At 36.5% G+C, this 11,937-nt stretch overlaps 1 protein-coding gene across 3 annotated transcripts; it reads right to left on the reverse strand.

The window, feature by feature from the left end:
* On the reverse strand, positions 39–2,604 carry LOC104700430 (phospholipase A1-Igamma2, chloroplastic-like). Of its 3 annotated transcripts, none has more exons than XM_019227488.1 (2): positions 1,005–2,604; positions 39–546 (listed from the first exon to the last, which is right to left on the reverse strand). In XM_019227488.1, the coding sequence occupies exons 1-2, from the start codon at positions 2,345–2,347 to the stop codon at positions 285–287; spliced, it is 1,605 nt and encodes a 534-aa protein (XP_019083033.1). In that variant the 5' UTR covers positions 2,348–2,604; the 3' UTR covers positions 39–284. The 3 variants fall into 3 exon arrangements, with proteins under 3 accessions (XP_019083033.1, XP_010414252.1, XP_010414253.1); XM_010415950.2 differs by having other exon boundaries at positions 39–531; positions 1,005–2,581; XM_010415951.2 differs by lacking the exon at positions 39–546 and adding an exon at positions 565–826 and having other exon boundaries at positions 1,005–2,603.

An 11,937-nucleotide genomic window follows, 5' to 3' on the forward strand; every position in this document is an offset into this window, starting at 1 on the left:
AGGTGCTCCTATATATATTGGATAGTGACAATACCTCATGATGAAAGATGCATGCATATCACTCGTCTTGTGTTTGTGTACAAATGCACGGTCACACACATGTATTCATACAATGACATAGAATGTAAAACAAAAATGCATGGATTAACGGTAAAGAAATAGGGGACGTTGATCAATCAAAGCATGCAAGTGAGTGCAGTGAGATTCTAAGTTCTTTTATTGACAAAGACGGACACAAAAATTTACAGATTATGAAAACGAGTACTAATATATGTATGTATGATTTAAGAAGGATGATCAAGACGAAGCTGAGAGAGATGGTGATGGATGTCAGGAGAATGATGATCCTCAGAACGGAGACGCTCGGCTTGAATCCAACGACCTTCACTGTTCCGAACCATTCCTTTATTCGCGTCTTGACGCCAAAACGGTGGAATCTGTAAATGCTCTTTCAAAAAATCCGACGCTTTGTTAACTAATGCGTGGTCTCTCCCACTCGACAGCACAAATCTCTCCCCTTTCCCATGATATCTATATAAAAAGAAACTAAAACATTTTAAAGCAACGTGTATGATTAATTGCATAACCACTAAATCGTTCACGTGATACTCGCGTCAATCATATATCGCAAACACAAAAATCAGACGTAATCTACAAGGATCTCAATATAATAGACAAAAATAGTTTGATCTTCTTGAATTTTTTAATATAAATATCGTATCGTCGAACAATCAATTAGACAGCTTGTCCAATCTATTTATCCCACGGCTTCCATATTTTGTCGTTTTCCACTTCCAAATTAAAAAAATTAACATATCCATGATATCTATCTACAAGCATTAATTTATACATAAAACAATATTATTACTTCATTCTTGACTATATTATTATTCTTGACTATATTATGAATATATGGTTAAAAATGTAAAATGTAAAATGTAAAATGTAAAATGTAAAATGTAAAATGTAAAATGTAAAGTATAAGTAAAAAAAAACTAACGTACCCGTCAAGGAGATGAAGCATAGCTTCAAGGTTATGAGCATTAGAAAGATCAACGGAAGGTTTAAGAAACGGCGAGTTCTGATGATCTAACGCCAGCTCCTCCCCCACGTGGCAATAACACCACGGCAACCCTTCCGCTATCTTCATCAACGCGTGCGGCGCACTCTCGTTCAAAAACAACCCCGGCGACTTCGGAACCATGTCGTGCACGTTCACAACTCTCATCACCTTCACTCCTAGCTCCTCCATCCTCTCTTTAAACCTCACGTTCCCAACTCTTGGCCCTCCGTACGTCAACACCGTCACCGGAATCACTTTCCCGCTTTTGCTCCGGTTCAATCCCATCTCCGCTATATCGTACGCGCTCAAAATCGCCAACGCGCCGCCGAGACTGTGTCCCGTCACGGTGATGCTTAGATCGGAGTCTTCGTCCTCGTCGTCGTATGTCTCCACTAAACGTTTCACCTCGGCTAAGATCTGTTCACGCGCGGAGAATTTAGCGAATTTGCATGACGTGTCTTTGTCGGTGTAGAGATCTAAGAACCCGGATTCGACTTTAACGGCCGGGTCGGGGCATCGGATCTTGTTTTCGGATACGGGTTTTAAATAGTCTTTTAAATCAGCGATCCACTCGAGTTTCGTGACTGTGCCTCTCCACGCGATCGCGATATCGCGGCGGCCGAGGCGGTTACGAGACGTTTCGTCGTCTGAAACGGCGACGTATCCCATCCAGTTAGCGTTTTTGCTCCATACCTTAGACCACCGCGATTTAGAGAAAAAGTTGGGGAGGTTGATGTTGGACGTCGCGTAGAGGTAACGCGCCACCTCGTAACCCGAACCGCTCATCCCGAGTGAGTCGAAGAACTCGAGCCGCGAGAACCTCGAGCTGCCGCAGTATTTAGAAGCCGGGTCGAAATCGAAAGCGTCGTAGCAGGCTTGAGCCATTTCGCCGTAACGGATCAGCTCCGATCTGAGGACTGGATCCATCGGTTCCATTAACCCGGCCCAGTCGTCTTCTCCTTGGATCTTACGCCACGTGTCGATTAGTTTTCCTTTTTCTTCGGAGGTTTTGTCTCGCCGGCGAATATCTTCCGCCGTCATCCACCGTTCTCCGAGTCCCTCCGCTTCGTCAGTTAAGCCTTGCCGTTCGCGTCTTTCTCGCTCGAGGCGAGAGATCACGGCGGATAGAGAAGACTCGTCGGTTCTGGACAAAGCTCTCGTAGCTGTTACTCGGGGTTTGACGGGAAAATTGATTTTTGAGAAGCTGGAGTTAACCGGAGGAGAAGAGTGGTGGTGACCGGAGTTGGTGGTAAGAAGGTGGTTGTGGGAAGGAATGGTCGCCATTGTTTGAGAAGGACCGTCGTCAGAGCAGCTTGATGATATCGTAATGGTAGTAACAAAGGATACATTTATATACAAACTGTACACAATGAAATTATCTAAAACGTGTTTATTCAAATGGTAACATGCAATAAAGAAACTGAACTGTCCTCGATTTCATATATAGTTGACACTATTTTAATTGATAAGGTATGATCATATAGCAGGGTCATCTCCATTTGGGAACATTTTAGGTGTTTTAAGCCTTTTTAAAATAAAAAATATAGAGATCAGTCGATGAAAAACATGTTGTTGGTTTTTGATGTAGAAATGATTTTGGGTCAGTTCTTGGGTGATGTGACAACTCGTGAATGAATATGTAAAAGAGAAAACATTTATTTGTGTGGAGGAAATTTTGTTTGTTCTTTTTATTTATATCTTTAATGTTTTTTTGTTTCATAAAAATTTGGTATTATATTTTGAATTTTAGTATAAGCTTTTTAAGTTTGCAATTTAAATGTTATTTTTTAAAGTTTTTAAAATTGTAATATATTTAAGATTATTATATTATTAAATCTGATTATCTGAAACATGTTCTTCCAATAACCAACTTCTTAACAAAAGATCTAAACTAACGATGTTACTTTAAAAACACCCAAAAATATTCTCCCAATACAAATACCCTAAGTAACTAAAAAAAATAGAAAATTGTATATAGTATTATTGTTGTGTGACTTGTGAGTTTTTGAAGTGCATCGCGCAATTATTAAAGGCAATAAGCAGGCTCTAGGAATTGAGGATAAGGATCTAGTGATCTGACCATGGTAATAATAAACTAAACTTTTAAGTTTATGCTTTTTCAACAATTTACATTCTATTGAGGTTTAATCCAGCATATGATACAAAATAATTATAACCATGGTAAGATCTATAAAAAATTATAACGAACTTACAATATATGCATAGAACAATTTACCAAATTTATTGAAATCATGAGAATTTTTCATCCTAAACAAGTCAATATCGTTAAATAGATGTAGTTGCCGGTTTTTAATTAATTCCAATTTCGGTTTAATAGGTTTGTTAAAAGTGGATAATATTGTCGAAGGTTGTTTTCAAATAGAGATATGAGTTCGTCTTTTTTTTATATTCTTTTTTTCTAGCTTGATTTCTTTTGGTTAGAGAATGTGAGTCCGATGTAAATATATAACACAAAGAGTATATAGTGAAATATTGCTTGAGAACGATCAGATTAAAGTTCTTTGTGTGTTCGAGAATCGTCAGTTAGGTGTGTAATGTTTTCTTTTTCCTTCCAACTCGCATTCATGGTGTGTTACGTTCGAGTTTATATGGTTATTGCGTGATGAACACTGCACAATGGTCATTTGGTTGACATCATGATTTTGGACCACATATATCAACGATATTCTAATGTAGTAACTAAAGACCTGATCATAGTTAGCGATATTCGCTTGGTGCGGTGTCGTTTGGATAGGGCTATGGCAAACAGTGAATGGGTCTTGGAATTTCTCTCGGGTAGAAGTGAATACTTGCGGTTTGAAGGAGCAGATCACCGACCTTTGGTCACTTCCTTTGATCCTATTAAAAAACAAAGAAGAGGTTTATTCCGCTATGATAGAAGTTTAAAAGGAAATGAAGAAGTGAGAAAACTAATCCTTGATGTGTGGAAGTTGATCCCGGAGGCATCAGTAGAAAAAAGACTCGAGGCTTGTAGGCGGGTGATCATCACCTGGAGCAAAAAACACCATGAAAATAGCCAAAAAGCAATCGTATCTCTCCGAAAAGAACTGGAGGATCAAATGACTAAGGATGAGGACAATCAAGGGGAATTAGACAGAATAAACAGAGAGTTGTTGAAAACTTACCAAAAATAAGAAGCGTTCTGGAAGTAGAGGAGTCGACAACTTTGGCTCACCTTGGGAGATAAAAATACGGGTTACTTTCATGCAGCTACAAAAAGCAAGAGAGCTTTAAACAATATATCTGTGATGGAATCAGCTGCTGGTATCTCAGTGTTTGAGGAAAAAGAGATTGTCCAAGCAATCACTGACTATTTTCACCAAATTTTTACCTCCCATGAAGGAAATTGAAGGAGAGTGGTACAAGAGGCTTTAATCCCCTGCATTACACAGGACATGAATGAAAAGCTGATTGAAATGCCATCAGTCGAAGAAATTAAGAAAGCCTGTTTCTCTATCCATCCGGATAAAGCCCCCGGCCTGGATGGATTCTCAGCGTGTTTTTTCCATTTAAATTGGAACACAGTGGGAGATGAAATAGTTGCAGAAGTCCAATCCTTCTTTATTTCTGGGACCTTACCACAGAGGATCAACCACACCCATGTCAGGCTCATCCCCAAGATTACGGCTCCCCAAAAGGTGTCAGACTATAGACCTATAGCGTTGTGCTCAGTATACTACAAAATTATATCCAAGATACTGACCAAAAGACTTCAACCAATTCTCTTGATGTGTATATCGGAGAACCAGTGAGCTTTTGTTCCCCAAAGAGCTATATCAGACAATGTGCTCATCACACATGAAACCCTGCACTATTTGAAAACGCCAAAAGCAAAAGAGAGAGTATTCATGGCGGTTAAAACATATATGAGCAAAGCATATGACCATTTGGAGTGGGACTTTATCAAAGCTGTGTTGGAAAGGATGGGTTTTCATAGACAATGGATTCAATGGATCATGCAGTGCATAACAACAGTTTTATACTCATACCTGATAAATGGTCAAGCTTTGGGTTTAGTTACACCTCAGAGAGGCATCCGACAAGGAGACCCACTATCTCCTTACATATTCATTTTATGCAGTGAGGTACTCTCGGGTCTCTGCAATCGAGCACAAGAACAAGGCAACCTCCCAAGGATCAGAGTGGCAAAAGAGAGTCCTCGGGTGAACCATTTGTTATTTGCGGATGACACAATGTTTTTCTGTAAGTCAGACCAAAAGAGCTGCATGAAAATGAAGAGCATCCTGCAAAAATACGGAGAAGCATCAGGCTAACAGATCAATCAAGACAAATCAGCTATTACTTTTTCGGCAAAAACAAATAGAAAGACAAGAGAGCGAGTAAAGAGAGACTTAGCTATACACAAAGAAGGTGGACAAGGCAAATATTTGGGATTGCCGGAGATGTTTGGAAAAAAGAAGAAAGATCTGTTTACCCAAATAGTGGACCGAATAAAACAAAGAGCCATCAGTTGGTCATCTAGGTTCCTGTCTATGGCAAGTAAACTCACCCTGTTAAAATCTGTACTAATTGTCATGCCAACCTATACTATGTCATGCTTCAAGATCCCAAACTCCTTGTGTAAGAGAATCCAAGTTGCACTTACTAGGTTCTGGTGGGATTCCAATACGGGACAGAAGAAAATGACTTGGATTTCCTGGAAAAAGATGACAAGATCTTTTAAAAACGGCGGATTGGGGTTTAGAGATATCAAGATGTTCAATGATGCCATGTTGGCAAAACAAAGTTGGAGATTGCTTACCAAACCAGGATGCTTACTCGCAAAGGTACTAAAAGGCAAATACTGCAAATCCTCATCTTTCTTGGAAAGTGAAGCCCCAGGATCAGCTTCTCATGGATGGAGAGGATTATGCGTAGGACGCGATCTCCTAAAGAAAAAACTAGGCAAACTGATCGGAGATGGAGAATCTACCTCACTCTGGTATAGCCCATAGTTATCGCTTTCCTCCCCCTGCAGGCCTATGGGACCTCCCACGAAACTCACTCAAGACCTAAAGGTATCAGCACTCATCTTACCAGGAACAGGACAATGGAACATTGATCTTATCCGCACTATCCTCCCGCATATGAAAATGCTATAAGGGATCTGACACCTAGTACCTTAGGAGCAACGGATGTTTGGGCTTGGCTCCCACAAAATTCTGGAGTGTATACAGTAAAATCTGGGTACTATGAATCCATGGCAGAGAGAGAGAGGAAGAATACCTTAACCACCACCCTTACCTTGTGGAGGATTTTGACTGGAGAGCACATATCTGGAAGAAGGAAATTTCACCAAAATTCAAAATGTTTTTTTGGAAGTTAGCTCAAAACGCTTTACCAGTAGGCGAGAACCTGATACATCGTCAAGTAGTTACGACGGCTAACTGCCCCCACTGCGAGAGTGCTGAATCTGAACTCCACCTCCTCTTTAAGTGTCCCTTTGCGGAACAAATTTGGGCACAAGCTCCCCTCTACCCTCAGGTTCAACCTTTGAGCTTCAACTTTGTTCAGGAGGGTTTAGCACTAACTGTGAAAGCGACATGCCTCCCTCCTACTGGCATCAGTACTGGTCCCCTATCCCCATGGCTTCTTTGGGCCACCTGGACAGCAAGGAATCGATTACTTTTCAATAAGGAAAGACTGACACCAGGTGAAGTCCTATCTATTGCGATAACCCGAGCCAAGGAATGGCAAGAGGCACAAAATGAGAGGACTAAACCAATTACCAAGATGCGAAAACTGACTCAACCTGCCCCGAGAGATTCAAATCATCAAGTTTGCTCAGACGCAGCGTGGAGGGAAGATGGATCAACAGGATTAGGATGGGAAATAAGGAACGCTCAAGAAGAACTAATCCAAGAAGGCTCGGCTTCCGCGTCGCATGTCACTTCACCCTTGGTAGCCGAAGCTTTAGCAACTCTGATGGCAATCAAAGTTGCAATTGCATTGGATCTCACCTCGGTTTCTTTCGCTTCAGACTCGTTAACCCTTGTCAAAGGAATCAACAAAGAGATCCAAGTCAAGGAACTCTACGGAATTCTCCACGACATCCTGAGCTTTAGCAGCTGATTTTTTTTCTGTTTCTTTATGTTTCATCTCTAGGGATTTTAATCGCCGAGCAGATGCTCTGGCCAAGGAAGGTCTGTTGGCCGGTCTGAACTCTTTTAATTGAATGAATGAAATCAGGTTTAGTTAAAAAAAAAAAAGTTAGCGATTAATTTTTTTTTTTAACATTTATGTCTAAACCAAGCTAAGTCGTATTTCTTATTCTACATTAGTTAGATGAACATTTTTATATTAAGTTGATTGGTAAAAGTATCATTTAATGTAAATTAGAATGAGTAAATATTATTTTTATTTGTGCTTTTTTTTAATTGAAAAAGACTACTACATTGTTTAGTTTTCACTTCAAATAACATAGCGACGACTTTTACATTGTTTTAGTAGTATTTTGTAATTGAATTTGGAACAGATTAAATTATAAGAGTAACTTGAATTTGAATATCAGCGGTAAGCGTATAACAGAATTGAATTACTCAACTTGCCGGCAAAGAGAGAAAAGAATGACTCAACTTATATAATAGGCTAATCAGTATATGCTTCGTAGAAAAGTCATGCACCAATGGCATTGTGGCAACTCATAAACAAATTCGAAGAACATTAATTCAATAACATTTTCGTATAAATATATTTCAAATGTACAAATTCTAATGTGAATTTGCTGTCCGGAAAACAAATTGGTATAGTGTGAATCCATATCTAGATCACAAGATTGTTGATATATTAAAGACATTTTAATGGTCTTTATAAATGACTTTGAAGGCATAAAAATGCATATGAATAGTTGACCCCGACCATTTATATAAGTTATAATTAGTTACAACAAAACGACAGCTCAATCTCGTCATATTTTGGAATGAGATGAGGTGTCCATCATCCGTCACTTTTTGCAACTTTGTGTTTCATCATAAAATATTTGGACATGTGATCTAATAAACTAGTAATAAAGAGATGTAGAGTGAAAGAATTGATACAACTCGATATTTAGTAGTTGGTAGGTGGGTTCATTTGAGAATCCAAAATACCTCTTAATATTTTAATTGTATAACATGATTTCTAATATCTTACTTTCTTTTCTTTTTTTTTTCTAATATCTTACTTATTTTTGTAGTCGACATAGATCAGGATGAAAGAATCCATAGTGGAATATTTTTTATTTATAGAAACAAGTTTCTAATCAGGAAATAATATGAATGTTATATAATAGAATCGAGTTCATGCTTTTGGGGAGATTTTGTTAGATGAAATCCTAACTGACGCATTTTTTTATATTCTTTTCTAATTGGGCTGGTTGTATAAGACCCTTCTAAAATAGGGTTTCAACTCGTATACCTCTGTATTTTAAAGCTCTACCTATTTTTCCGTAGACAACATATATTCTTTCCAATTCCACCTATATTAATTTATTTCTATCCAATTAACCGAAATTAATTAAGCTGTAATAAATCAACGTTTTGCGTTTTAAAATTGATAATTCGCAATTACTGTACCGCGATTGGCTTAATCCGATCAAAAATATTAGACCCGAAAATTGTTTTCTTTACCCATAAAACCAAATCGATTTGGAGAAAAATTTAATGTGTTGTCTTCTTTTGAGCATGCTTATGACAACAACAATATAGCCGATTCGGATTTATGTTTTGGTTCATTATAGAAAACACATGTTTTGCTTCTCTTTTAATTACGAACAACACAAACCCTCGACATTGTCTTAACATAACAATAGAAATACAGAAATCTCAAAGACATCATACAACATTTCCACACAACCATACGATTGAAGCTGCCACAACAACAAATATGCAAACTGTCTTCATGTTCGACTTTTCCAAACTCTCCTTTGTATCCGTTAGCTCTTGCTGAATGATCTCATTCATCTCCTTGTTCATCTGTTGTTTCATCTCCTGCATCAACTTGTTTTGGACCTCGACATTGTCCACCACCATCTTTCTTAGAACATTGACATCTTCTAAGGGATGCTTATGTTTGCTTTCAATCATTCTTATCTCCTCTAAAAGAGCATCATCAAACCAACGGAACATGTGTTTCTCCTTTTTATCGTAACATCATGTCCGGATCGGAGAATCAATCATCAAACCATTGGCAAAATATTTGATAAATTCAACAAACCAACACATAAATCACATTACCTTCACGCCCTACACGCATCTGTAGAATCTCCGATACGGATTCTCATTTGTTTTCGAAGTGAACATTGTTATTTCGTTACCACACCAACACCTACTCGGAACTCCCCTGTGAGTAGTTCCCGAAGTCAGATGAGACGAATTAGAAGAAGAAAACTGGCTCATACTTCCAGTTAAAGTGAAATAAACAAACGAAGAAAGAAGAAGAAGAAGAAATTGAATCAAGAAAGAAGAACTCGTTTTTATTGGTCTCGAGGAAGAAGAAGAAGAGAAGAGAAGAAGAATAAACCCTAATTTCAATTTTCCCCAAATTGATTTGGTTTTATGGGTAAAGAAAACAATTTTCAGGTCTAATATTTTAGGTCGGGTTAAGCCAATCGCGGTACAGTAATCGCGAATTATCAATTTTAAAATGCAAAACATTGATTTATTACAGCTTAATTAATTTTGGTTACTTAGATAGAAATAAATTAATATAGATGGAATTGGGAAGAATATATGTTGTATAGGGGGAAATAGATAGAGCCTTAAAATATAGGGGTACACGAGTTGAAATCCTATTTTACAGAGGACCATATACAGACAGCCCTTTCTAATTCGAAGAAGTTTTCTATGCCATAAAATATAGTTCCAAAATCGACCCATTTGTTCGTATTTTTTATATATATAATAATAGAAGATTGATTTCCAAGCGACATAGCAACGCTTTTAATTAACAACTAGTACTATTCGTTTTTTAATAAGACTTATTAAGCATATGATTCTATAAGTCATTAGAACGCGTATCTCACTAGCTAGGAGGTTGCACGTTCAATAGTCGAGAGTCGAGACAATGCATAACCCTTTTCTTTTGAACATTTCCGAAAGTGAATTTACTACGGTGACTTATAATGCAGTTTGTACAAGCCAGTGTCACCGTAATATCATATTCTTGGTTCAAATCCAGAAAAAAAAATGTGTGAGAGTTGCAGATGAAAAAAAAACAACAAAAGAAGATGGGAATATATTGATCCAAAATTATCCCGTGTATGATCCAATCTTATCTAGGGTTTCCCAATCCCATGTATGATCCAAAATTATCTCGTGTATAGTTTAAGGATTGTGAATTTATAGTTTTTATCGTGATCCGTGTATAGTCTATGGTAGTAGTGTATGATTTGATTTCTTTTATATCTTCCCAATCTTATTCTGAATTTATGGTTTGTAAGGTTATTTTTTTGGTTTGTGTATTAATTGGTGATTCCTCTTCTGTTTTGTAGATGAACAACATGATTTCTCAGTATGGAGACGAACAATGCTCTTTGTGATGCTGCCGCTAGGTACGGAACATGGTATCAACTATTGCAGTCAAGAACATGTCCAGCGAACTATTGATGACGTCTTTGCGGAAGACCCACACTGTTTTTCCCATGTCTATTCTCATGAAAAACTTGAAAATCTTATCCTTCTAAAAGTTTTAAACCTTTTTCCGGTTGGACGATAATCTAATTTTGTAAACTGATCCAAGGCTTCGGCAAGAACGCTTTAACATCAACATGGATCCCTGTCAAGATTTTCATATATAGACCTTCATTGCACCCATCACTCCCGATCCACAAGTGTGGAGAGAAGGTAACATAAAGATTATTAGAAATGATGTGGGTAAATTATTGGAAAAATTAAAATTAAATATTATAGATTATAAACTTATTTGCAAGTAGTAGAATAGTTTAAGATACACTTTATGTTTAACAATGGTGTAGTTTTAGTACAACTCTACAATAACAACAGACACAACCATAATTTGTTTTATAAATTACAACATATTTTTTTACGAAAAGGTACGACGAAAAATCATAACTATTGTTGGTATTTATTCAGATTGCTATTTGTAGAGTTGAAAATTAAAAATTAGATATTATAAATTTATTTGAAAGTAATATAATAGTTTAAGAGTATGTGATCCTAAAAAGGAGAAAATAATAAATAGTACTAAAACTTTATAAACAATAAATAAAGAGTGTTAGTAAAAATACAATCAAAATAAAAACCAAAAATATTGTTTATAATAAAAAATATAATCCAAAGAGACAAAACTCTAAAAATAAATTATATAATGAAAAGTCATACTTAATCGAGGCAATTTTACCAAAACTATTGTTTAAATATAAGATTATGTATTATAAAATAATATATTTCTCATAATTATTAACCAATAATAATTCATTAAATTTTTACATTCTCAATTAATAAATCTTGAAGTCTAAAATTTTGTAACATTAATTAATAAAAAATATAAAAAATTAATCTTTACGATACAAGATAAAATCTTAAAATCTATATTTTTTTTTCTCTTTCTTCGGTTTTCTTTTATATATATATATGAGGTTTAGTGTTTGCATTTCCGGAAATAATTAAGTGCACACGGCAGCGTAGACAGTGACCACAATATATCCGTATGGATAATCAGATGTCCAAACAAAATGATAAGTGAAATTACTACTATATATTACATTTTAATTTTTATATTAAAATGATATTACATTTTAATATATTACATTTCATTATGCCCTTTTGACATCTGATTTGATCTAACAAAGCCACTACCTAGCTAGCTAGACCTCCTTCACAATATTAATATCATGATTTTTTTTTTTTTTTTTT

Source organism: Camelina sativa, chromosome 7 (genome assembly GCF_000633955.1).
Source record: "Camelina sativa cultivar DH55 chromosome 7, Cs, whole genome shotgun sequence".
Lineage (NCBI taxonomy): Eukaryota > Viridiplantae > Streptophyta > Magnoliopsida > Brassicales > Brassicaceae > Camelina > Camelina sativa.